The 26512-nt window shown below is 42.3% G+C and overlaps 5 protein-coding genes across 6 annotated transcripts; 1 reads left to right on the top strand and 4 right to left on the bottom strand.

Annotated features, from left to right (window-relative positions):
• LOC8081438 (transmembrane protein 209) lies at positions 230-7032 on the bottom strand. The gene is made up of 7 exons (XM_002467999.2): positions 6670-7032; positions 6503-6558; positions 5341-6191; positions 5041-5239; positions 4699-4878; positions 4224-4600; positions 230-660 (listed from the first exon to the last, which is right to left on the bottom strand). The coding sequence occupies exons 1-7, from the start codon at positions 6843-6845 to the stop codon at positions 520-522; spliced, it is 1980 nt and encodes a 659-aa protein (XP_002468044.1). The 5' UTR covers positions 6846-7032; the 3' UTR covers positions 230-519.
• On the top strand, positions 9739-12760 carry LOC8081439 (lipid phosphate phosphatase gamma, chloroplastic). Its single transcript, XM_002465377.2, has 3 exons — positions 9739-10501; positions 11715-11925; positions 12465-12760. Exons 1-2 carry the CDS (start codon positions 10025-10027, stop codon positions 11919-11921), a joined length of 684 nt encoding a protein of 227 aa, XP_002465422.1. The 5' UTR covers positions 9739-10024; the 3' UTR covers positions 11922-11925; positions 12465-12760.
• Positions 12894-16680, bottom strand: LOC8084038 (alpha-taxilin). Its single transcript, XM_021451931.1, is given in 12 exon segments — positions 12894-13369; positions 13372-13468; positions 13711-13806; positions 13903-13959; positions 14224-14406; positions 14535-14601; positions 14726-14790; positions 14921-14998; positions 15096-15163; positions 15454-15565; positions 15752-15813; positions 16028-16680. Coding segments are annotated over 12 exon segments (1233 nt in total). The 5' UTR covers positions 16347-16680; the 3' UTR covers positions 12894-13340.
• On the bottom strand, positions 16879-21843 carry LOC110432012 (RNA pseudouridine synthase 5). Of its 2 annotated transcripts, none has more exons than XM_021451932.1 (14): positions 21652-21843; positions 21516-21585; positions 21393-21420; positions 21172-21218; positions 20930-21020; positions 19946-20123; positions 19126-19213; positions 18959-19040; positions 18729-18804; positions 18516-18583; positions 18299-18368; positions 17993-18077; positions 17783-17906; positions 16879-17285 (listed from the first exon to the last, which is right to left on the bottom strand). In XM_021451932.1, the coding sequence occupies exons 1-14, from the start codon at positions 21782-21784 to the stop codon at positions 17202-17204; spliced, it is 1224 nt and encodes a 407-aa protein (XP_021307607.1). In that variant the 5' UTR covers positions 21785-21843; the 3' UTR covers positions 16879-17201. The 2 variants fall into 2 exon arrangements, with proteins under 2 accessions (XP_021307607.1, XP_021307608.1); XM_021451933.1 differs by having other exon boundaries at positions 17813-17906; positions 21652-21842.
• Positions 22260-25273, bottom strand: LOC8081440. The gene is made up of 4 exons (XM_002468001.2): positions 24935-25273; positions 22963-23138; positions 22723-22852; positions 22260-22652 (listed from the first exon to the last, which is right to left on the bottom strand). Exons 2-4 carry the CDS (start codon positions 23130-23132, stop codon positions 22584-22586), a joined length of 369 nt encoding a protein of 122 aa, XP_002468046.1. The 5' UTR covers positions 23133-23138; positions 24935-25273; the 3' UTR covers positions 22260-22583.

A 26512-nucleotide genomic window follows, 5' to 3' on the forward strand; every position in this document is an offset into this window, starting at 1 on the left:
CTCAAAGGACCGGGATAATACAACTGTCAAACACAAATTGTACGTGAATGATATCATTTGGGTACCTTGACTGATAGATATGCCCATTTGTTTTGTTGTTAACATGCTACTTTCGGGGGCAATCAGGCTTATAACCTCAAAAAAAAAAAGGGGGGGGGGGGGGGGCTTTAGGATCCTCATATTCATGAGTATTACTTTTAATGATTGATATGTTAAATAACAAGTGAAATTGATGAACAAATCAAAATGATATTGCAGTAAGTGAATTACTGGAAAATTACAAAAATGTATCGGTACATTAATAAAGGATCTAAAGCAGATAATGGGGTTAAGCAAATCTCATATTGTTACAAATCTAAGGTACAACTTGGGCATAACATTAAGATGCCCCCCACCATCAGGCCATATTACAGCTAAATAAAGCTATGTCAATCCCAAACATGCTAGTGTTAATTACAACATTAACACCAGTAAACTAGCGGGTCACAGTTTATCCCCTCAAGACTAGCAAACCAACTTTCAGCTTTCCGAATCTGAATCTATAACTGACTGGAGGTTCAAGGCGGACGAGCCAATATGGATTCCTCTAACCACACCACCATACCCAACATTTATTTGATGGCATAAAAGTAGAATGGCATCCCACAGAGCTGTTCTTCCCTGGAAAGTGAAAACATAGATGTATAGTGTTAAGACTTATTTTCACGAAAGATTTGGTGTTAATGCTTAGCAGTCGATGCTCTAGAGAACATTTTCTCTCGGTTAGGTACAAAAATGATGTTAACAAATTCAACTGGGGTAATGAATTAAGAATCCACATAGGTAACACATATATAGCAACAAAAGCGAAGGACTTATTGAGAGAACAAATATAATTGCCTAATGTCACGTACTCACGTTGAGCAGTTTAATCGACCATGCATGTACTTCTCAATGCGGCTCATCAGCCGCTCAAGTTTCCATACTGATAAATCATCATGTTCATAGTAAACAGTAGATGAACAAGAGGTACCGCCGAAAATATGTCCAATTGCCAACCATATTTGAGTTCATAAGATGATAACTAATTGTAGCTTCATTCAAGTCCTACCTCAACTTCTCAAGCAAACAGAACTACCCATTTCCTACCTTTCTTCTGTGTTTGTTTCTCCCATCTCTTTAACACGAATTCACAGGAAAAAGCCTTGGCCAGCTAATAGGGCCACGTGGTCTGTATTTTCTTGACCGTGCAGGCACGACAGCTAGGCTTCGCCAAACCCTTCGCCTTGAGTGCGTCTTCCTCGAGGCGCAAGAGTCTCCCCACTCGGCTTCACCAGTGCTACTACCTCATCTCCCTCTCCCACATCCCCAATGAGTCAATGACAGTAAGACTACATTGCCTTCCTCCTCCTTGGGGCGCCTAGCGCACAGGTGACCGACAGCCACTTGGTGGACATGCACGTCGACGCATCCCGCGGCGATGCCAGCTGCTCGCCCCCTTCCTGCACACGCAAGTAGGAGGACGGCGAGGATGAGAGCATCTCCACAGCACGAGGCTACAGGCACGAGCGTCCTGGCTGCGGCACAGCGTGCCATGCTTCACGTGCCCATGACCCACTCGATGGAATGTCATGCCGCGTCATTGTGGACCACTTTGTGCATTTCCTCTACTTGAAAGACTGCAGCAGTAGCATGTGGTGCCACTGCTAGCGGCTGTTTGGGGATGGCTGTGTGCCCACGTCAAAAAGCCATAACCAACAAGAGGCAAGCAGCTGAGGTCTGCTGCACGCTGCTTCTATTCAGTATCTTTGCCATATACACTGGTAAGTGCAGATATCAAATTAATCAATCTGCCTATGTGTCTATCGAAATTGTTCCAATAAATCTAAACCTAAGTAAGATTGCTCCAATAAAGTTAAGTTACCTCTCAATATCCCACATTAGACCAATTTTACTTTTTCCTATCTGAATTTTCACAGTTCTAATATAATAGATACAGAGGCCTTAAATTAATTTCTCATTCTTTAGGTGAATCCTAGAGTTCTCTTAGCTCTAAATTCAAGGTTTTGACAGCTCTGCTACTCCAATCAGCAGCAGCCTCCATTTGAAATTTCCTTTGCAAGTTAACTAATGCAATACACATCAAGTCCCAGAGATATTTTTAGCTGACCTTAGAATTCACTAAAGCTTAAATTATAGTGTGGTTTAGTTAGTTTAGAACTTCAGATGCTGGTCCTGCCGTCCTTTATGTTTGTTGATTCCTGAATTTCAGATTCCCTAATATAGTGTTACATCCAAACTCCAATATTGCACGTGTCCAGAATTGTTCTTGACTTCGTGAAATATCCATATTAGCCACCAGTGCTTGCATTTATGTCTCCGTGTTCATACATTCTCATGATTTTTCAGTTCCCCTATCCTTAATTACCACACAACATTTTATATATCTACCAGTTAAGGGTGTGTTCTCTGTATGTTTGAGTCAAAAGAATTTGTTTCAAACAAGGAAGAGGTGTTAGTGTACTATTAGTTCACTTTTGCTTTTCTAATAATTCATGTGCTCATTGTCTTAGATTGCGAATATGAAAATGCAGTAATTACATATTCATCTTCTCTGAATTGCAGCTCAAGGATGAACTACTACTTTTAACAACAGGTATTGAGCATGCATGTAGTTTACATTGTTTCCTGCTACTTTCTGTTGAGGTACATCCATATCTGATATCATTTCCAGGCCTGGCAACAGCCTGAAGCAGCCCAGGGTGCAGAGCAGCTTGATTGACCAACAAGGACAGTGCAGTAGCAAGAACAAGCGAACAGACAGGGAATTGCAGTGACGATTTCCTGGGCCACTTTGGTAATGTTCTGTAGTGTAGATCCCCTATGGCCCTATATGAGAATAGAGAAGGTTTACTTTAAAGTGAGTTAATGTCTTCGCCCGACTCCATTATCCCATGGACAATTTTATCTCATCTGCAAAGGATTTCCAGTCCAATGTGTCCGTGCAAATGTATCCATGGAAGGCCACTCATGTTCAGCTTTTTATGTTACTCACTCGCAATAGTCAGCATGACTACATGTTCTGATTTTTATGGGTTCTAGAAATAAAGAGTTTACATGTCCTTGCCACACTTTTCCTTATTATTGTTAACTCATCTTTTGTTTTGCAGGGTTCTTCTAGTGATTGAGTTTGATCTAGCTGAAATATTTCTTTACGAAGGTCTGAACCAAAGCCACAAAATCTTTGTTGTTGTTGAGAAATGGAAGAGGATTACTGCTTGAGAAAATGATTCGAATTTCTGTCTATAATGAAAATAGATAGAAATTCGGGGTATTAGCAACCGTTTCCAGTTGTTGTTCCCCTCCCAAGGGCAGGTTCTTACGCGTTACTCACTCATAATACGGCTAACCACCATGTTAACTAATCGATTACGAAAAATTGGATCGGATTTTGCGGTTCTTTTTTCTGCAGTACCTCAACGTGACATGAGCGTGAAAGAGGTTCAAGAATCCATGTTCTTTTTATAAGGGCTACAAACGAATCACTTTTTTTTTTGGCTTTTTGGCCCCATATTGTACATGCAGAAATAGAAGAACATGAAGATTACTATATGGACAAGCTACTGTACCATAACAACAAATCAGGGTTCCATCAATTGCAACTTCATGACCAACAGCAACCGTATACATTAGTCATATGCAATTATACATTCACCAAGTGCAGCTTTCATTACCATATGCATTGGTCAAGAAAGAATATTTGTATCTACCGATTGAGTGTGGTTCTACTGTTGCATCAAACAAATTGTGAACATGGACTTCATTTTATGGCTGCCTAATAGTTTAAGAGTAACACATTAATTTAACATGTACACCATAGTCCATATTGTGAAGTATAAATAAGGCTGAGTTATCGTTATGGGAACTAAGAGCTCGAAAATTCAATTCAATGGACAAAAAAGTTCATGAGATTGGTGGCCGATCTAACCATGTTATAATAGCATGTGCAGGGAACATATTTGAAGGTATGTTGTATTGCCAATACTACTCAAAAGTTCTCAACTGGGCTAGCCCAAGGCGGCGCGGCGCCCCCGAGGTTTTCTAGACTTTCCTTAAATTCCTAGATCGTGTTAAAACAAAATAGCATTTCATCAACAGCAATCCATGCTGAAATAAATGACTCTGAAGGGAGGAAAAGGAATAGTACAACCATGATAAAAGAACAATTGCACATAAAAAATCACCTGAAGAGAAAATTGCTGCTTCTTGTCCCAGTATAGAGCAAAAATTGGAGGATTCTGCTTGCTCACAGCCAGTATAAGGGCCCCTGGGTGGATAATTGCCGGAACACCTGATATCAGAGCAACATACTTTTCTGGAAACCTCTCTTTTGGTGGAAGAACTCCCAGAAATAAGGGATTTTTGCTGGACTGGGCACCAGAGTACGAGGTAGGGTCAACATGAAGCATCCATTTTGGATGTTCAAGGAAAGCAGCAAACAGATACAGAAGAAGGTGTGAGTCAGTAGGTAACTCGGTGGTCCATTTCTTTTCTGATTTACCATAGCCATTTCCATGACCCATGTAATCATAATTCTTCAAGCATGTTCCTTCAGCAAGTTCTGCATTGAGATAGAAGCACACAAGTTATACCAGCACTAATTCAACAAAAGGCTCTGCAGTTGGCTACTTTGAGAAAAGGCGAAATCCAGATATTCACCTTGAACTCTCTGGACAGTGTAATCAGCACGGACACTACTCTGTGGCAATAAGCCTTTTATCAGCTCTCCCTTCATCAGAGAGTTGAGCCTCTGATGCTCTGTAATTGCATCAATACATGCTTGAATAGCAGGAAGGAGGGGGTTCCGTTGTGGCTGTTGTGGACTGCCAAAAGTTTGCGCTGCACATAGAAAATAATGAGTAACAACCAAAAAATATCTAAGCTAAACTTTAAGAAGTAGGTCAACTTCAACCACAGCACAAAAACCCTTATTACGTGTATTGATGGGAACACATGAAAACACAAAAACCATTAAACCACATCAGGAATTCAGGAACTCACCAACAGGGGCATCTCGAGAATGTAGGAGTGCAGAGCGTAATTGGTTAAGGATCCCATCCTCATCTACCGTGACAGTCGGTTGCCAATCTTTAGTCCCACCAAGAGGAGACAAGGAAACTGGTGGTGTCGTGCTTGGCAGATCGCTTCCAACTTGGCTAACAGTAACTGAAGCCCCAACAGTAGCTGTCGTTTGCTTAACCTACAACAGAGTGCACATGAAAGGAATATTAAAAAGAAAAATAACCAATAAAAATGCATAGAGATATATGTTCATGTAAAAAGAATCCTAGAAATTTGCACCTGAGTATGGCTTGTTTTGATTTTTTGGACAAGTGGGCTCATCACAACTGAAGAAAACCATTGCCTGAGACTATCTCGCCACTGCTCAATCTCAGGATATACACCCAAGTTGTCAAAGGCCTCCACTGCTTGCTCTAAGGTCATTGGAGATGGAAGTTCACCCTCACCCTTTTTTGGTGGCGTGCTGTATTTCTGATGGGAGCCAGGAGACATCCTCACAGGTCTCAGAGGTGTGCTCCTTGCAGCACCAGAAGGGGTGGCTGATGTGGTAATTGAAACAGGGGTAGCAACACCAAAGCTTGTACTGGTTGCTGGAGGTGTTGTGGTCTTAGTCTCTGGATCCGTGATTTTCTCAATATTTACATCCAACCCAGCCAAGAACTGGTCCAGCATTGCCTCTGTCTGTATGCCCTTGGCACTGCCTGAGCTTTTCCTCGACCATGGAGTTGAAGGAGAAGAGACATGCTTCTGCAACGGTGTGGAGGGTGACATTGGCAATGCCGTGGTCAGTCTCTCACCACCAGGGCTCAAATGGCTGGAACCAATCCTAGATTGCCCCGAAGGCCGAGATGGTGTATAGCTGAACGAAGACCTCCTGATAGGCACAATTGGCTCCGATGGTGTTGATGGCTTGTTCTTGGGAGGCCTTTTGGTCTGCTCACCTTTCCCACCTCCTTCTGAACCCGCCATCTTTAACCCAAGAAGCCCCAGCTGGCGTTCAGACAACACAACCTTGTCATCCTTGGCCAGTGCCTTCTTTCCATTGTATAACATCAGTGCCCTGAAGAACCCCAGCAGTGTGAAAAGTGCAACAAGACCAAGTGCTGCCTCCACCAACCTAAAGACAAAAACTGAAAGACCGAAACAGGTTAATGTTGGCAAATGCACCTCTAGCACAAGTGCACAACAAAAGTTCACCGTTCACACTTCATCATTTGTAAATATCCAGACCTGTTAAATGAGTCTAGAAATAGGGATTTGTATAAAAAATTGATGTGTGACAAACTATGGCGTTCCTACAAACAGCTGATGTGCAATGCAACCAAGATAGGCGTGCTTGGCATTTTCACAAACATCTCTTGTGCAACGCGGCAAGCACAGTGCCACGACACCAAGCTTGGGATTCCCCAAAAACCAAACCAGCAGAGATAGGCGAACTTACCAGCAGCAAGGACAGAGATACCCGCTCGGCCGGCGAGCTTGCTGAGCTGCTGCTCCCTGGAAAAGCACCAAGACAAGAGAAGAGAATCCACGCATGATTATGACATGGGGTTTAGGGTTTAGGTGCAGATATGAGAATGGGTGGGTATTAATGCTGCTTGGGCTTACCGGGAGGAGAGGGCAAGGAGGGAGGAGGCGGAAGCGATGGGTAAGATCGCGAGGACGACGAGGACTGTGACGGAGGGGCGGGCGCTGCGGGAGTCTAGGGCCCGGGTGAGGGACGGGTTCTGGTACACCGAGAACATGTCCCGCGCCTTCCCGCCGCCGCCGTTGTGGGATTCCATCACTGCTGCCACCGCGAGCTTCCTGCGTGAGGCGATGAGCGCCGGCGTAGCAGTCTGGCAGAGGCGTGGCAGGCACAGCGACCGAGCTATTTGAAATCGGGAAGCAGCGTCCAGCGGGGTTCGAATTCAAGGGGTGGCAAACGGGCAAACACGGAGTCCCAGGCGGACAGCCGGGCACAGCGGCGGCCCCAAGGCAAAGGGTGAAAAACAAACCTCTCTATAATTATACTCCTCCTCCCTCCCTTTCTCAAATAAATACACATCTTGCTTTTTATAAAATCATTTTTTTAATAACTAGAAGTATAAAAATAGTATCAGTATTTATCTCTAATTTTATTTACTAGAAAAAATATTTTATAATAAATCTAATAACATTTATCATACATCATAAATATTAGTTTACTTTTGTACACATTTGATTAATTTTTTTTAAAAAAAAATGACTCCCTTATGTCCAATTCCAACACTAAATTCGTCTGAGCTGAGTCGTTCGGCATGTGGTGTGTTTCTTGAAAGCAACTAGCACGTTAAAGCTCATCCAAGCAGGGCATCAATGAAGATGACGGTGATACCTTCTCTATGGCAAAAGAAAGTGTGGCGGTCTAATGAGTCGAGACATTTAGACAAAGAATGTCTTTTCTTGACAAAAACGGTGGTACTTTGGTCATCTGTAATGATATATGCTACAAGTAATGAGCAAAATCGTCTCTGAAACTAACCAATGGTGCAAAACAATAGTTTGGTAGTTGGAATGCCATTAATACATGTTTCAAAGTTAGAGGAGCAAAATCAAATTTAATATAATAGTTGATGGCTAATCGTGGACTTCTTTGTTAATCAATATACAAACTATTCTGTGAGGATGCTCAATGACGGAGCCAGCAAGTGAGTTAGTCTAAAGGTTATCTAGAGGGGGCATATAGAGCATATTTAGGGAAATAATTTGGAACATGAAATGTCTAAATAGAATAAGGCATTTTGTGTGGCAACCGGCCACAAATTGCTTGGCGTTGTGCACAAATTTGAAAAGAAGGTTTCCCTGTGGATGCAAGAAGATGGAGGACACATATTTGTCAAATGCAAACATGTGAAACATGTATGGCGCCAATGGGAGTAGAGGATATAAGGGAGTAGCCAAAGTACCAATAGTCATGGTGGAACAACACTAGCACTAGACCTGCCAGCATAGTTGAAAGTTTTGTCATTATATGAAATTTGTGGAATTAGGAAAACTATATCAGGGAAGGAGAAAAAAAAGAGAAACAATGTTTTTGTTTAGTATTGGCAAGTTGAGGAAATTACATCATGTATGAAAATAAAAGAACCCAAAACAAGTAGGAAAACACATGTCATACTTTCTCAAAATTAATGTTGATGACAGCTTTGATCCATGACAAATAAAAGGACTTGGGGCATCCAAAATAAGAAAAATATGCCATACTTTCTTAAATTAATGTTGATGGAGGCTTGACCCCATGACAAATAAAAGGAGTTGGGGCTATGTGATTCATGATGAGAGATGTTTCTGAGTTGGAGCCAAGAGAATTGAGCATAGCTATAAGGGCTTCCGCAATGGGAGGTAAGAAGGGGTAAGAAGGAATAAACAAAGCATTACTACTGGTAGGAAGCATTGTGGGTATCAGCAACAACTACTGTCGGGGAGTATTCTTACTACTGGATAAGAAGGAATAGAAAAATGAGACGTGGGCAGTAGGCTTGCTTCTCCTTTGTTCTCTCTCTATGATGTTATTGCTTTGCATTCGATCAGGCCCCACCTTGCTTTTGGATCAACACTGTGAGCTCGATGCATCACTCCTCCCGTCTGTTTTCTAGGTCCACACTCTAACGCTACTACCAGATCAACATTGCGGACGTCCTAATGTTATGCATGTTGAACTATGCCCTACAGGTGAAGTTAGCATTGCATTCGTTTAATCATCACCTTGTGAGTGTAGGAGGATTTTATCTTGTCAAGGAGTATAGGCACTATAATAGAGTAGCCCATGAACTTGCTAGATTGGGTGTTTTATATTGCGCAGAGCATAGTTATGTGTCGTAGGATATATTTGATTGTATCTTGTTGCTCAACAATTTAGCCGGACCATAGGTTTAATGAAATCATCTAGGTTTTTTAAAAAAACTCCATCCATTCTAAATTATAAGAACTTTTGACTTTTCTAGATATATTGCTTTTACTATATATCTAAAATAGAACATGTTTGTTAGAGTTTCACTTCTAGATTCTCTAGTGAAGTGATTCTACTTGATTCTGGTCAGAGGCGATGTGAGAATCGATTCTAAGTGATTACAATTGAGGCAGGGTAGAAATATGTGAGAACTGATTGACTGATTATGATTAGGGCTGCTCCCTAATCCTAGTAGTAGAAATAAAGAAGAAAGCATTGTTCTTCCTATTAGAATATATGCGTAGTTTTGTTATTTGGCTGTGAATGAATGATTTTAAGGAGAATCTGCTCTGAACGTCTTCATGTTGTATATCTAGATGTATATAAAAATTGGCAATGGATCTAGTGCAAACTTATTTTCCGTGTAAACTATGCAAACTCTAATCTGAACCACAGGATGTTGATCCAAGGGGCGCGGAGAGATTGAGTAATTTTGCACTTAACCGCCCGCTCTTAATCACACTTTTATAAATCCCTCCTTCCACCTCTCTCATGCGCCCCCTTGGATTAACATCCTGCGGTCCAGATTAGAGTTTGAACAGTTTGCACTAGATCCGTTGCTATAAAAATTATGTCTAAAAAAACTAAAATATCTTATAATTTGAGTTGGAGAGTGTAGCTAAATATGCAAGTCACTGGTAGCAGATCAAAATTGAAGTTCTGAAAGCTGAATCGTCCGGTGCCGAATCTCCGATCCATCCGCCGTGTGCTCGCTCTAGCCTTTTCCTTCTCCCTCACCACGCGGCTTTTGCCACCCTATTCTGGCACTTTCGCCCGGCTCAACGGACCACGACGCGTCCCGTCCCCCAACCCAGCACCAGGCTCCAGCAGCAAACACGCGGAGGGTGCAAAACTGCAAATCCCTGCGATCCCCACGCCAATCGGAGCAGCGAGCCGTCGCCGATCAATTCACCACCGGACCCAATCCTAAACCAGTAAACCGGCGCCGGCAAATCAAATCCTTCTCCGCAAGGCGAGAGCGAGAGCGCGACGATGTCCGGAGCGACGGACTACCAGGAGATGGCGGCGTCGGTGCCGCCCTCGCTGAAGGCCATCACGCTGACGCACGTCCGCTACCGCCGGGGCGACCCGCTGGGTCTCTTCCTCGCGTGGGTCTCCCTCGTCCCGGTTTTCATCAGCCTCGGCGGTTTCGTCTCCCACTTCCTCTTCCGTCGGGAGCTCCAGGGCCTCTGCTTCGCCGCGGGGCTCCTCGTCTCTCAGGTCCTCAATGAGATCATCAAGCACTCCGTCGCGCAGTCCCGCCCGGCGTACTGCGAGCTGCTCGAGGCCTGCGACTCCCATGGTTGGCCTTCCAGCCACTCGCAGTACGTGTTCTTCTTTGCCACCTACCTGTCGCTCCTCTCCCTCCGCCGCTCGCGCGCGCGCCAGGTGATGGCCGCCTTGCCATGGCCGCTTGCCTTCCTCACCATGCTGTCCAGGGTCTACCTAGGCTACCATACCGTCGCGCAGGTGAGAGCCCCTGAATTTCGGATCCGATCTGACTAGATGTGCTTTTTGTTCAAAAATGGTGCACCCCTACATAATCAGTGGGAGGTTCTCCTGCCTCACTTAAAGTCTTAAACTGTGGTGCCCTGTGACAAATGAAACGAAAAATTCGAAACCTTTATGTGCTTTGAGAAATTTTTGCTACTTTAGACATTTTTATTGGGGTGGGGTTTCTTTGGTTTGAAGTGAAAGTTCGCTAAGATTGAAAATTCACATGTGTGTTTACTAAGGAACGCACGACAGAAGTACTAAAGATCAGCAGTATGACAAAGTGACAACAAACCCTGTAGTCCCAGCAAGTTAGACCATGCCACCATGGAAACTACTCTCTCCATTTAAATTGTAAGTCATTTTAGTTTTTTTCCTAAGTCAAACTTGTTTAACTTCGACCAAATTTATTGAAAATATTTTATCTACAGTGTCAAACAAATGATCTATCAAAATATGTTTTATGGTGTATCTAATGAATTTGTTTTGTGTTGTACATGTTTGTGCATTTTTCATAAAAAAATAGTCAAAGCTGGAGAAGGTTTGTCTTATGACAAAGCTAAAACAACTTGTGATTTGGAACGGGCAAGTTAGACCATGGGATTTTCCATAACTATGTTATTTGTCCTAACCTTTAGCTTATGGAAACAGAAAATCAGATGCATTAAAAACAGTTTCGAAGAAAGCTGCCGCAGAAAAGTTTGTGAGTTGTGTTTGGGGGGGGGGGGGGGGGGGGGGGGCGGGCGGCAATGAGTCAACACTGTTTTAGTATCTTGAAGGAAAACTGTGAAAGGATAATCTCCATAAATATGTATGAAACGAGCTCGTTGTTTAGGTCAGAATCATGAATTGTTTCCCTGTTTTTTCTGGGTACAACTGTGCATATATACCCAATTGAATGCATTTATCTGTATTGAAAAGTTCTTATGTCTTTTTCTCTATATCAAAGGCTGTGTGGCATTTGTTTCTGCGGGGATTTAATAGTGCTTACCTCTGTATTAATCTACTTAGCATTAGGTATCATTTAGTGAGATGTCAATAACAATGTGTTCATTTACATCGGCTACCTGCCTCAAAAACCTGCTTATTTGAAAGAGAAGTGCTTCAATGTGATTGTTCTTATTCTAGGCAAAGTGTGGCACATAGCTTCTCAAAACTGAAATGAGCTTCAATTGATAAATTTCATCAGGTTTTCGCGGGAGCAGTAGTGGGCCTCGTGTTTGGTGCTATCTGGTACTGGATTGTCAATACCATGCTTGTTAATTACTTCCCAATGATTGAAGAGAGTGCAATTGGAAGGTGGCTGTACATCAAGGATACATCTCATATTCCAGATGTGCTAAAATTTGAGTATGATAACGCAAGGGCAGCAAGGAAGAAAGTTTCTACTGATTGAGCTTGTAAGTCGAGCATATTTAATTTTGTTTGGCTTGTTTAGCAGATATTGTGCATACATGAAGTGCTGTACCTGCAAATAGCAGCTATTTTTTTTCCTTATACTTGACGCTTTTGATTGAAAACACACAATTCCTAGTCCAGCAATCTTTCAAATTCTTCTTCCGAATGTTTTGCTGAATGCCAATTTAGTCGTGAACGTGCTATTCGTGATATCATTGAAATTAGCCTGAAATTAGCCTAGGTACATTAGAAGTTATTGTTAGTCCTATTTGCAACTCCAAAAACTATCATCGCATATCAAACTCCACCTCAGTTTATCAATATATTGGTTTTACGAATACAAGTTAAACTCCTACATCAACGAGTATCGCATTATCAAATTTCGCCTATCAAACTTCACTTCAGTTTAGCTTCTATTATTTCTTTCACGTTATAGCCTCTATTTTTCCAGGCAACTAAATCGGTTTAGTGTTTGACATGTGACATTTACTTGGCCTCAACCTTTGAACGGTTCTTCATATATTTTCTTATGTCTATGCAGGTTATGCTTCTGGATTGCATTTTGCTGTTGTTAAGACGATTATAAGAATGTGTGGCATGATATTTCCTTCATCTATGCTACAAACGGGAACATGTAGCAGTAACATTCAGAAGAAGAAATGCTCACTAGAGCTTGTTGGATTTAGCTCTTCCTGGGCATATGCCATATGCCACACTATTTTTTCCCCTTATTGGTCACTAGTCACACATATTATTTTATTAAAGGTTGTTCGATTATAACTTGATAATTGCTTACATTTAAAACTGACGTGAACAATACATGAGTTCATCTCTGCAGCCTAGCGTCCATACACCACTCTTTCGTTGGTTCTCTGTATATGTAAGTCGACTGCTATTTGTGCTTGAAACATGAAGAGTACAGGAATGGATCATTTCCAGAATTTTACAAAACAAAGGATAGCTTCTTGTCTATCCAAAATTAAAGCTGTTTTAATTTTGAACACAATAGTTGCGAGAAAGCATGGTACAAAATGGCCATTTATTAAGGCCAAAACAGGAACAAAAGATTAGAGGAATCAACACACCCACAAAGCAACAGCCTTTGTCTCAAACGAAAACAAGAAAAGGAACAGCTGACAGCTTATATGCTTTGGTAACAATACCGAGTTACTTGTAGAGGAATGCACCTCTAGGCTCTAGCTACAGTATCAAAAGGCCTGAGGTGGACAGTAGGTTGACAGCTGAGTGTGTGTTAAATGTGCCCAGAACTTCCGCAAACACAAGCAAAACAGGATACAAGTAACATATTCATTTCTCAGGCTTCAGAAATCTCGGCAAGCTGTAGCTGGCACCAACGGTGTATTGACAAGCACATAAGTGCTAAGATTCTTGACTTGTCGCTGACACATCTTCTTGGCTAGAAGGGGCATCTGGGATACTGGCGGAGGGGCCTTGTTTCCTTTCAGCCTGTAGTGATCGACACAGGGATTCAAGCTTCTCCTTTTGATTTTTTAGTTTCTCTAGTTGCTTCTTCGTTAGCTCGCGCTGTGGAGGCATCGCAAATGGATCAAAATTAGCAAATACCACATATATAAAGCAGGATCAACTGGCACAAGAACTTCCTAGTATGCATAGGAAGACAAATCTAACTATATAGGTCCTATTTTTTTCAAACGGGGTAAAGGAGATCAATGTACTGTGCTAAGAAGGTATAGTTGTCGAAACTGTGGTATCAACATAGCAACCTGATTTAGCTAAGAGCTAAGCTTCTGCGATGCACACATTACCTCTTCAATGAGCTTCACAAGAGCAAAATCTGAGTTCTCGCATTTTCCCTTCAGAAATTCATTCTCCTTCTTAAGATTCTTTATCACTGAAATCATCTGATGAAAAAGATCATATGAGACTTTTACTTCGGTCAACACAACTGTTGACAAGTAAAGCAGATACAATGATATTGAGCATTATGTAGAGCATACCTTTTCCATCTCCTGCTTGTAAGTTTCAAAGACTTCATTGCTTTTTGACAGGGCATCCTGATAAAGGTATAACAAAAAAAGATTGAAGTTCTTTAAAAGAAATCCCATGCTCAAACTTTTAAACCTTCACCTACAAGGGCAAAAATGGCCACTACTAAAGCGGATAAAGTGCACAAGTAGTTTTACATGTTTCGTTGGGTTTCATATTTAACCTACACCAGCTTGATTGATGATTGGGACCAAAGCCACGTGTTGTCATTATCATCAACATCTACTGGGGGACCGTTTGGAATCTGGAAATGGTCTTAGAAGTGAAAGTACCTGAAAGTGCTGAAATCTATCTCCATCAGAAGCTAGTTGCAACCGCAGGTTCTTCTCAGTAGTCATAAGCTGAGCAACTTGCTCAGCATACAACTGCATTTGGGTATGTTCCTGAGCAGCCTTCTCTTGATTTTGTTGAAGTCTCAGATCAGCTAGCTCAAGTTCCAGCGTTTTCTCTTTCAACTATGCATGCCATAACAAGTTAACCAAGAGCACAACAAATAGCATTTTAAACTAGTAAGAACAATATTGTCATACAAAAATCAATGAGACTTCAAGATCTATTAGTACATAGGATATAAATAGCATACTTGGTGAGCATATTTCTGCTGAGTAATGCTATATTGATCAGCAAGGTCATTGAGTTTACTTCTCAACCTACAAAAGCAATAAATGTCAGTGTACCAGACTAGAAATGTCAGAAGGCACTTTAACAATGAGTTGCTAACAAAATCAACTAATGGAATCAATATTCAAGATATGAATAAGGTTAGTATCTTACATATTGTTCTCTTCTAGCTGAGCAATGGACAAAACTCTCTGCTCCTCAAGCTTGGCACTGACACCCTACAAAAATATCATGAAAATTGGATAAATAAGAGCTAAAACTTAGACACACAAGCAAAAAAAATATATGAAGGAACTTGTATATGTTTATCATATATCATAATCAGATGATGTATTTTGAGCTGTCAACCTTTATGGCGTTATCAAATTTTTCAGACAATGCCATACGCATGTTCTGTCCCTCCGTCGATACCCTTTGGCACTCTTCCTGAGACAAAGATGCTAAAATGGTATAATAATTGAATAAAAATGAGAAGAACTCTTTTATACCGCTTTGATTCAAAGTTCAAGTACACTGAACATACCTTTAGCGTTTTGTTTTGACGCTGAAATTCCCTACAAAGAGATTCTAGTTTTTCTTTGACTACAATGGCTGCAAGGACCCAAATATAAATGACAAATGTTAAGCAGATAAATTCTACGAGCACAATGTGCATGCACCAGTTCATATGCAACAATCAAACTACAAATATTTTTAGCGACACTGAATTATCTATGCTAATAAGAAGTTTTAATTAACATCTTAATACATGGACATACAGGGTCATCCATTCGACCAAAAAAACACACATGTTTTGTCGGTGAAGATATAAAGGAGAATCACAAATGCACTCATTAAGTTCAACTGTACAACAGTCACATATTCAAGTAATATAAACTAACCTGCATCCCTTTCTGCAACCACTTTGTGGTATTGCTGGGCCAGTTCAAACAACTCCCTGTCCCTCTCGAGCTTGCTACGCTTCCCAACCTTGCGTTTTGGTTCACCGCTCCCCTACAAAAGCATGTAAATTAATCCCAGTTCACAAAGACAAATTCTTCTTGCAAATGTTTATATGATACTAGTGAGCCCATTCACTGGTACGAAAAGTCATCGCTGAAAGTACTGTTCGCTGATTTATTATAAGAGAAAAACATTGTTGGCTCACAGAAAAAGAATGTGATAAACAATCTTGACCACCTTTTGAGCAGTTGGAGCACCCACTTGCTCTGATGCGCAGTTCTCCTTCAAGGTTTCTTCACCTATCAAAAGGAACAGCAAAACATGGTAAGGAAACACAGCCCCTAAGATACATTTGGAGCGCAAACTCAACCGTGATGAAAATCTTAATTTTTCTATGTTTACACTGAACCGCTAGAGGAATGGCTGCCGTTCTGAAATAGTAACTAGGATCAGGAAGCTCATGGTAAATGAAAAAAATAAAATAAAATCCGAGAGAGGACTACAGAGGATCACCTCTTGCAGCGCCGGTGGGTCCGTGCTCCCCTAGAGCGCGTTCCGGCTCCGCAGCAGCGGCCAGAGAAAGTGTGCCCAAGGCTTCAGCAGCGGCGGCCGAGGAGGCATCTTCGGCGGCGGACGCAGGAAGGGAGAGATCGCTTAGGGTTTCCTCACCGCCGGGGTTGGTCGCGGCGGGGATATCGGAGTCGAGCGCATCAGCAGCAATGGGCGCGGAGGAGGGAGAAGCCGCGTCCGTGCCTGAGCTCTCGACGTCGGGGACGAAGCCGTCGGGTAGGGTGTTAGCCTCCGGGAGGCGCGTCACCGGCGAGCCTTCCATTGCGCGTGTGTCACTGCGATGCTCTCCTTTCCCTCTCTTTTTAGGTGGCGTTTCGGAAGTGGGAAACGGAGAAATGAGTGCTTTGGATGGATGGGATATGAGGAGAGGACGCCGGCGCCGCAGTCGTCGGCGCGATGGGGCAGCGGCGGCTAGTTCAGATCCCCGCGAGCATGGATGCCGCGGCTAGCTCGCCGGTGCTGCGAGGTGGACGCCGGCGCCGCTGCCCTCCTCCTTTCACCGAATTCTCTCTTGTTCGGGGGGTTTTGGGGGGGGAGGAATTTTTGGGGCTCGCAAACGAGAACGCGAAGGTCTAGGGTCACTGGGTCAGTCCATGGCACGCAAATGAATTCGTTAGAACCAAAGCATATTTCTTTTCTTCAGTGTTTTTTTTCCTCACAACAAATCAGCAAAGAATACTATAGCTTTTCAGCCAAACAAAGCTCACAAAGCATTTCTCTGGCGATTTGATTCAGGGATTTTAGAATCATCATAGAGCTCATTAGCTAGTACTCCGATTAATTTGAACTTCAAATAGATCGAACAAGATTCAGGGATAGAAGAATCATCATAGAGCTCATTAGCTAGTACTCCGTTTAATTTGAACTTCGAATAGATGAACAAGATTCAAGGATAGAAGAATCATCATAGAGCTCATTAGCTAGTACTCCGTTTACTTTTAAATATCTGATGTTATCCCGTTAGCCTGTCCTAAACGTCACATGAGACGGCGCTGCGTCGAGCCAGAGTTTTGCAGCTCGCCGTTGTACAGTTGATAGTGTACGACGCAAGTATGTCCTCGAGAAAGGTGATAAAATAGAGGAGCAGACGTCTGTGAGGACTTGCTGCTTGCTCAGTTCAACCATCGACTTGCTCAGCTGTAGCACGGCGTTCCTCCCGTGTCTGTAGAATTTGTGGAAGAGGAGCGGTAATTTTTACCATCTGCATAGCCGGCCATGGTAAGCGCAGAGTCAACACAAAGGAATGGAGTAATAGTTACAACAATAATGTCAATTAAAAAGATCACAAACTACTTTCAGATTACCTTTCTTAAAGCTAGGCCTATAGTAAAAAAATCATTATATTTATTGCTTCTTAATCGAATGAGAGTTCATTTTGCTGGTCCAAATTCTAGGGGTTCCTACCTTCTGTTAGATCTGCACTAAATGCAGTTTACAACAAGAGTAAAATCTTACTTTTTCCCTCCCTCGAATAGTTGAATACATAGAAGAGAAACCTTTTTTAGGGAGCTATTATTATCCAACAAGTCCAAAAATCAGTTTTTTTTTTCATTGACCTCCTGTCATCGCCTTTTTAGACCTTAGCATGACAGTCCTATATATCATCTTATGGACAACAATAGTGCAGACTGTTTAAGTTCGTGTCCAATTCAACCCATGCATTTTATTTAGTGCCTCGGAAAGGCATGTTGATAATACCTGCCCAAGATTAGATATATGTTTAATCACCTTATTGGTTGTTGGGTGGCAAAGGACCAGCCAATGTGCATGTAGGTGATACCCGCAGTCTCCAGGAACAGGTTGCAGAGGTCTCTCATAACCTCTAATAAGAGCAAGAAAGGTCATTAAACTAAATACAAGAAGCATCCAAAGAGGTATCTCAATGGAAAAGAGATATGAAAGAATTACCCATCAAATGCAAAAGAATTATCTGTGCCAGTAGATTCTGGCTCAACAAATTTGGGGTGGCCACCAATACCATAGAGAGGATCATCTGTTGGTGCATACAGAAAAATATACATGAGTTTAAATTACAGCTGTTAGAAATTTATGTTTGATTTAGATAGTAGGGCCTACCATTACCTAAAAAAAGACATGTACTGATAAATACAAAAGTATTTCATTACTGTATGCGAAGATGAGTTTTGCCAAGTGCATTAATTAAATAAGTAACTCAAGAGATGAATTTTTAAGTAGAGTGAGCGAGGGACTTGCCTACAAGAGGGTGCCCAATGTATGCAAGGTGTATCCGTATTTGGTGAGGTCGTCCTGAATGAATTTCAACCTACATCAATGAAGAAAAGGAAACATCAAATATTAAAATGCCCAAGGCATCAAAAGAAAACTTGCCACCATACATACTCCCAATTAAAGCAGATGATGCTATGCACATTTGTGAACATGTAAGAGCAGGAGCTAAAACACACGCTACCTGGACCAGTGTGTGATTTTGGTGTGCAAGTCTCTCAAGTACACATACTTTGCTCATTGCTGGCTTTCCTGAAAATCGATGGCACAAGATAACATAACAAACAAAGAGAACCAATGATCAAAATTTACTCTATGAATTATATCATCAACAGTACTGTGATTACTCGACCCGGACCTTCACCAATTCCAAGTTACAGTATTGAAATTGCAATACCTGAGGAACATGCCGCATAAAGTCCCTCTGCAACTCCAGGATAATGAACTAGCCCTATGGGTTGCGTAACCACAACCTACATGTGTGATAGAAATAAATTACATGAGAGAGAGAGATCATGCATGCAAGATTATAAATAGGTACCCAAGACTAACTGGGGGAAAAACAGGGGGTCATAACCTGAACAGCATATAAGAGATCAGAACAGTGTATCAAATAAGGGATAGTACCTCATCATTATCAAGTATGCCAGTCACTAAGGCTCGATAAAATTTTGAAATTTTTCGCTCTTCACTGAACTCTGATTTATCCCTATAAATCATCTCAATCACTTGAACTGCATACATGATGTGAATACTTGAAAAAATCTTTTAAAGTTAATGAGAAGTTTTTACACCTTTTCGTTGCAGCATTTATAGCACCCTCAGCAAAATAAGATGCAAGTCGAACTTTGGCAACCTTTGTCTTGGCACAAAGCAGGAGGCCTAGCAAAATAATATACAAGTCGGCATCAGCTAGCAAGAGCAGACATTATAAACTAAAATAAAAACAAGCAAAGCAAATTCTCCTCTAACACAATGAGGTGTATCTCTCCTGTTGTTCTAGGAAAAGAAGCAAAGAAAATTACAGATGAGCTTATACTGAATGACCAGCTTTGGCTAAACAACATTTTTTTTTTGGCAATACACATTATTGCAGAAAACGGGTTGGTTATCTGTGGAATAAACATGCAGACCTTTCTGTCTAAACAAGTGGAAGCTCATGTTGTAGCGGAAATGTGGATCATGGAAACCAGCATCCTAGGTCATCTAATCAAGGTTCATGCTTCCCACGATCTCTTTCCTCACCACACACACCCAACCCACTCAGCAACCACAAACACGTGCAGCTCTTGGAACCAGCATGACCTGAGCATCAGCATTATCTCACACATGGGTCCCCACAGTCAACCATGGGTATTATCGCTCCCCCCCCCCCCCCCCTCTACCTTCATGGCTTCCTGATCTGTCATTGTGCATTTGTGCCATGACTTGAACTTTCCTCATATTACTTGTTGGTTTGAATATCAGCTTTTTGGGGCAACTAAGGTATCTTTCTCCTAGATTCTTATGTTCATGCAGAAGCTAAAAAAACTTACATCTGCTAGACCTCAAGTGAGTGTCAGTGAACCAGAGTTTCTGAGGAGTGAGGACTGAGCTGTAAAAAAGGAAACAAACCTGATGTTCCCCTCCCTAATCGATGAACAGGTACTGGATGTGACTGCACATCTTTTCTCTTGGAGCGGCAAGATGAGGCCATCTTCCAGTCTTTCAATTGAAGCTGTGCTAAAACAGTGCGCTGCTGAAAGAGGCCTTTAGGCAGAACTTGCAAGCCAGAAGGCTTATTAAGGGCAACCTGACAAAACATTCTCCGGCTAAGATTCATAGTTATAAGTTTTCGAGAAAAAAAAAAGATTCATAGTTATAAATGTGAAATTGGAAATTAGCTTCATGTTTTATTACAGATTTTGGCAAACATGCACAAGAACGAAAAAAAAAAAACTTGCACCTTATGGAAATGGATAGTTGGAAACGATGGGTGTGTTTGGATCTCCAGCAACAACTATCCTGGACTTGACCGAAGGTTGCTATTTTGTAACACTAGAAAAATCTGGCTTTTGAAGGCAATCTAGCCTGTAACAGCAAGAAACGGCTTGCTTGGCTCTCCATCAGTGGCAACTGGCAGGCGGGCAGTTGCACAGAAGATCATGGTCTTCCTGTGCTTCATCTGAGCAAACAAACGCAATACCTTGCTTACGGCTAGTTTGACCTATCCTAGTTAGACAAGGTGCACTAGTGATCCAAGTGTACGCAATACTTGCAAGTTCAAGCTAGTTGGTTGTTCACAAGTCGGACAACGACGACAACAACAAAAAGCACGCAACCCAACATGAGCCACCAAAACAAAAACAAAAAAAGGAAAATCTAAGGCATTAAAAATCTAATTCATAGTTCATGCACATGGATATTGATAAGTCAATAAAGTTAACAACTTAAGTCCATAATCTTCCAGTCCTCAGATAAACATAGACAAAATTAGATGGGTCTTGAAAGTTGAACCTTGCAAATCAGCTCGGGGCATGAAATGCGAAACATCGACCAAATTTACAGAACAATCTTTATCTCACAAACTGATAAATAGCGCCAAGGTCATTTGCATACCATGTCATCATCCTCGTAGAGCACTTCCAGCAAATATGGCGCAAATGGCTCCTGCCAGGGAAAACGATGATATACCAACTTAGAACCATCCCTGCAAAACAGAGTTAGCTTAGGTACCTGTCATATTAGTAAGTTTTATGAAATTTCTTTAGAACAATAAATACAGAACCAAAGGAAACAATCTAATGCAATTGGAGATTGGAAAGAATATAACAATAGTAAGCTTGCTGAGAGAAAAATACCTGAGAGTCATATCTGGATCAGTGACAACTTCACCATCAACGGTTATCTGCAAACAAACTGAACCCTTCATTTGCACATGCAAGTAAATTTGCCAGAAGACTCATAAATTTTCCAAAATACATGTGACATTTTTTTAGAACTCCCTTCTAAAAGCAGACGAATCACCATAGCTCAGGTACAGATAGCACCAAATAGAAGATTAAATTCTAATTTTCCCTACCTGCCGGTTACCAATCCTCTTGATCCACCTGCGGAGCACACCACCACCACCATCATTAAGCACAAGAAAAAACATCAACTGATCACGGAGGCCAGAAATTAAGAGTAGCAGATAGGCATTTACCCTGGCAACGGCGCCGAGCTCTTGTATTTACTAGAGTAGAACTCAATCAAGGTGGTAACGGCGTCCGCATCTGCTTGCAAGTAATCAGAACAAGTACCAAACAACAAACCAGAGGGAAGTAGATAGGGAGGCGAACCAGCGCAACGGAACGTGTCGGTGTAGGTGAGGCCTTGATTGAGCTCCGGCCACGGCGTTCCGAAGGAGTACAGAGCCCCTGACGGCGGAGCCCCGTCGCCCACCGGTGTTTCTCCCGCGGCGGCGGCGGCCATCGCGCTGGGGAAGAGGTTTAAGAGTACATTTGCATATTAGTCCATCAAGTTCTCCGTTCTCCTTACATAGGCCAAAGCAATTACCACTTGCACATCAAACAGGCAATGAGTCATCGTACTGACTGGGAATCCGTTCCTGTTAGCCGTACTTTTTCTATCCACATATAGTGTTTTTCTATAACAATAATAAGTAAATAATAATATTGGAATCTGTTCCTATTAGCCGTACTTTTTCTACGCACAAGTAATGTTTTTCTCTAACAATAATCAGTAAACAATATTTTTAACGAACAGAATTTTCAACCATAAATTTTCACACACTCTCTGGTCGCTCTGGGCATTGGGTGCAGCAAGGACAGACGGACGCGGGTATCTAATTTATAACACGAGGGCGGTGAAATGAGACACTGAAATGGAAATCGGATAGCAAAGTTCAAATTATCTTCAGCGAAGAAATCTAATACACAAAATGCGATTGTCCACTAGAATCTGTTAACAATTTATTAATTCGCGTTAGTATCCAAGCATCTGAGTAACAATACAGGCATGCCATGAAGGCGTAATTGCTGTTGCTACAAACACTGATTCCTACAGTTCAAGGTTCCTGGTGCCAATTCTCTACAGCTCATGTCTCACGGAGCATAAAGTTATAATGATTATGATGGAGCATTCCTCTTTTCTAATTCCAAACTTGAATCAGCTCCATACATTCATACAAAACTTGTAGCAAGATGAGACGGCGAAAGTATCAAGAAACAAACATCCACTCAACGCACTGGTAAATGATGTTCAGCTTCACTTATTTCTCACTGGGTCTTGGGATGGGCTTGTAGTCGTAACTGTTTATGTCAACCTTTTGCTGCAAAGCCTGTAAATGCGCAGATGGCTAACTTAGACTCAAAGCAGACGTGCATTTTGTACATATGAATGCAGCATACCTTCAGTTCATCATCTAGAGAGAGCTTCTTAGGCTTATAGGCTCCTTCCACTGGCCCTGTTCGGCTTAGAGCTTTTGTTGTTTCTACAACCTCCCATTCTATATCCTCCTTTTCCTTTGTCACTTCTTTGCTGAAAAATTACAAATCAACCAGCATTGTCAGATAGGTGAAGACCAAAGGAATGCACAATAGACTAGTTCGCGTGATTTAGCCAAGTGCAGAAAGGCATGAATCATTTACCTGCCCTGTATAAGATGAGCAAGTCCAACTGCACCAAACACTGTCAAGGAAATGAGTGGTAACCCATACCGAACAAATGGATGTTTTCGCCCCCACCTTTTGAACTGTGAAGCTTGTTTCAAAACCTTAGCATCTCGTTCCACTGAATCAGCTTTCTTGGTTGTATTCATGATCTGCTGACAAGTAAAGAAAGGAAACAATGAAAGGGAGCAAACGACATTGGTATCATCATGGATAGTACAGAAGGAGGATATCTTGTTGTGGATCCTCTTGCTGGATAGTAAGCAGTGTGGTTGTAAAGAACTTCCCATTTATTCATAATGTCAGATGCTACCACATAGACACTAAGGCACCTGCGCATGTCATTCATAAAAAAAAACATACCGAAAATTTACACAGCAATGCACCAACTTATTCGTTTGGAGTCAATTTAGACCTGAGCATATAACATAGCGAAAGAACTGGAGGAAAATTTGTGATAACTGATAAAAGCAAAACAAGACTTTCCACTAACTGACACGAGCGGCTGAGCCGGATCCCGGAGGCTGGAGGGCGGATGTTTGGACTCACAGACTTCCTTGTCTCTGCGCCTGAAGTCTGCACTGCTGGGTGCTGCCTGCTAGCCGCCGCCGTCACTCGCGCCTGTGCTAGGGAACACCAGCCTCGGCCGCTAAGGGAATCGGGGACTGCGCTAGGATGAACGACGTGTTTTTTTTATCCCTGGAATCACAGTGATATAGCCGGGGATATCACGGCAGGATGAGTTCGCGCCACGGCGGGGTACCGCCGGGCCGGAGATGGGAAAGAAGGGCGTCGCAGGGCAACGACGCGGTGGAGAGACTTACCCTAGTAGCAAAGAACTGGACGGTGGAGACGCGGACTGCAGCTCGAGGTCGCCGGGGCCGACGGCCTATTGTTGATGGTGCGGAAGATTTGGGCCATTTGATTAAGAACGAACGTTTTGGAGACCCAAAAGAACCGCTCTGGAGGCTCCATCTAATGAGGGCAAAATATTTAGTGCAAACCACATCTTCAGTGCAATCATGAAAACCCTTTGCAAAACCATACTTAGGAGTTTTAAAAAGTTTAAAACTAAGCACAACAATAGTGCATCTATAGATGTACATTGTCACAAAATTTGTTATGTTCATATGAATTTTTGAAAAATGAGTTTGAATCTCAAATTTTGTGACAATGTATATCTATAGATGCACTATTGTTGTGCTTAGTTTTATTTTTTTAAAAATATTTTAAGTAAGATTTTAATGGGGTTTTTATGGATTGCGTCGAAGATATGGTTTGCACTGAATATTTTGCCTCCATAGAGACCTTTAAACGTGGTGACTTAGCTACAGTGCCCACTTAGCTATAGTGTCCATCCGAGTTCCCCTCACAGACCACTGTTTATCTACAGTTCTCAGTCTCTGGCCGTTGGGTCCCTTTTGCACAGAGCGGATGGCCGCCACTACTTCCAGAAACCACCGCACAGTATACCCGTTACTGTGCCTCTCCACCAAGGGTGGAGCTGCGTCGTACCTCCAGACCTTTCTACTCCCCCAGAACAATTGAGATGGGCCAGAGTGCTTTGGTTCTGAATCTTTCATGTTATTCACACCAGATTAATTGTATTCTACCATATTACTTCATATATGCCTACATACTTGCTCAGTGGCGGATCAAGGAATTGAAACCAAAGTAGTCCTAAAAAAATTCATACGCAACACGATAAATTCAAAGAAAAAAATCGGTAAATGACTATAAAATAAGCAATTTTTTGCGGTCTGAGTTGCAATTTTTTTCTCCTCATGTTTCTGCAAAGAAAACTGCTATATTTGATTTCTTCATGCCTCAACTTCCTAAACACATATCAACAAATTGATTCAATTTTTGGCACACAGTCTTATAGAGTCACAGATCTGGGAGAAAATCAAATCCCTAAACCAATCTGGGAGAAAAAAAAAATCTAACTCACAAATTCAGCCGGAGTCGGACGCGGGACGCCCTCACGCCCGGACTGGTCGTGGGCCGTGGCCGCTGCCCGCTGGCGCCTGGCAGACTGCCGAGGCCCGAGTGCTCGAGTTCGAGTCGAGTGCCGGCCGTCCGCTGTCGGGGGTCGAGCACTCGAGCGAGCGGACGCGCGAGGGCGGCTGGCCGCGCGCGGACTGCGGGAGCAGGCAAGGGCGCGAGGCGAGAAGCGGTGCGCCTGTGCGCGTGCCGCGTGCGGGAGTGGAGGGCAGGGGCGCAGGGCTGGCGGACCGCGGCGGCCGGCGGCTCCTCCTCGCGCAGTCGTGCTCGCGTGCTCGCGCGTCACGGGATGAACGGAGCCGAGCAAAGGGAGAAAGAGGAGTATTGGGCCAAGTTTGTGTGGGCCGAGAGAAGTGCTAAAAGATTTTTGGGCCAAAATTTAGGGTAGTTCTGTGCCCATCTGAACTATCCATTGGGCCTGCCACTGTACTTGCTGCAGCTCTACCTGTTTACACACACTGTAAGATCTCAATTAAGTATAATATATGTACAGACATGAATGCAATCTCTGTTTAGTTTCCCTTGAACATAATACAATGAATACATACTCCCTCCATATAGAAATTAGATGTCGTTTTAGACAAGATTTGGATCGAACATTGAAAATATAAATCATCAATAACTTTTAAATTATTGAGTTCACAAATGTGAAAATTATATGAATAGATTTGTTTTGAAAAATACTTTCATAAATATATATATATATTATTTTTTCTTAAATATTTTTATAAAAAAAGAAGTCAAAGTTGTGTTTTGGAGACCGTGTTGTTGTCCTAAACAATATCTAAATCCTATACGAAGAGAGTACACTCCTATTACTTATTGTATCTACCCGCGCGAAGCGCGGGGGTTTTTGCCTATTTTCTTAGTGGAAAGTGTCTATTTATCCTTCTTGACCCTTGATTTAGGCGGCAATGACGATGGCGGTTGGTTACGGTAACGAGCGGAGTGATGTAGACATGGGAGGGGAGGGAGCTTGGTCTGCGGTCATCCGGTGTTACGCCGCTCGACAGTGTAACCGGTCGCCATTGCCACCTACATGACTAGGTCGTATGCCGCGGGCGCTATGATGGTGAGCAGGGGGGAGCGGGCGTCCGCACGCATGGGCTTAAATCAAGGGTCACGTGCTTAAATCATATCCACATGGATGACCATGTCAGCTTCTAACTCTCTTTATGTGTATTTTGGATCTAGATGAGATCACTTAAATACATTAGGGCACTCACAATGCAAGACTCTATCACAGAGTCCAAGAAAATTAATTACATATTATTTATGGTATTTTGCTGATGTGGCAACATATTTATTGATGAAAGAGGTAGAAAAAAATAAGACTCCAAGTCTTATTTAGACTATGAGTCAACATTGTTCGAGGTAATAAATAACTTTAGACTCTATGGTAGAGTCTGCATTGTGAGTGCCCTTAAGGAGTCAAATGTGCGATTTTGTAGTTTGGAAACCCAGATGACATCACTTAAATACATTAAAGAGTCAAGCATATGATTTCGTAGTTTAAGAACCTAGA

This window comes from Sorghum bicolor, chromosome 1, assembly GCF_000003195.3.
Source record: "Sorghum bicolor cultivar BTx623 chromosome 1, Sorghum_bicolor_NCBIv3, whole genome shotgun sequence".
NCBI lineage: Eukaryota > Viridiplantae > Streptophyta > Magnoliopsida > Poales > Poaceae > Sorghum > Sorghum bicolor.

What these genes read in the sequence shown, in the direction of transcription:
- LOC8081440 (XM_002468001.2), bottom strand. Translation starts at nt 23,132, where the DNA reads ATGAATACAACCAAGAAAGCTGATTCAGTGGAACGAGATGCTAAGGTT. An exon ending in GCTCATCTTATACAGGGCAG is followed by an intron (nt 22,853 to 22,962) that starts GTAAATGATTCA and finishes GTAATTTTTCAG; the next exon opens with CAAAGAAGTGACAAAGGAAA. An exon ending in CTCTAGATGATGAACTGAAG is followed by an intron (nt 22,653 to 22,722) that starts GTATGCTGCATT and finishes GCGCATTTACAG; the next exon opens with GCTTTGCAGCAAAAGGTTGA.
- LOC8081438 (XM_002467999.2), bottom strand. Translation starts at nt 6,845, where the DNA reads ATGGAATCCCACAACGGCGGCGGCGGGAAGGCGCGGGACATGTTCTCG. An exon ending in CTCCTTGCCCTCTCCTCCCG is followed by an intron (nt 6,559 to 6,669) that starts GTAAGCCCAAGC and finishes GTGCTTTTCCAG; the next exon opens with GGAGCAGCAGCTCAGCAAGC. An exon ending in AGCAGCAATTTTCTCTTCAG is followed by an intron (nt 661 to 4,223) that starts GTGATTTTTTAT and finishes TTCACTTTCCAG; the next exon opens with GGAAGAACAGCTCTGTGGGA.
- LOC110432012 (XM_021451932.1), bottom strand. Translation starts at nt 21,784, where the DNA reads ATGGCCGCCGCCGCCGCGGGAGAAACACCGGTGGGCGACGGGGCTCCG. An exon ending in CGACACGTTCCGTTGCGCTG is followed by an intron (nt 21,586 to 21,651) that starts GTTCGCCTCCCT and finishes ACTTGCAAGCAG; the next exon opens with ATGCGGACGCCGTTACCACC. An exon ending in AGCTCGGCGCCGTTGCCAGG is followed by an intron (nt 21,421 to 21,515) that starts GTAAATGCCTAT and finishes TGTGCTCCGCAG; the next exon opens with GTGGATCAAGAGGATTGGTA.
- LOC8081439 (XM_002465377.2), top strand. Translation starts at nt 10,025, where the DNA reads ATGTCCGGAGCGACGGACTACCAGGAGATGGCGGCGTCGGTGCCGCCC. An exon ending in GCTACCATACCGTCGCGCAG is followed by an intron (nt 10,502 to 11,714) that starts GTGAGAGCCCCT and finishes AAATTTCATCAG; the next exon opens with GTTTTCGCGGGAGCAGTAGT.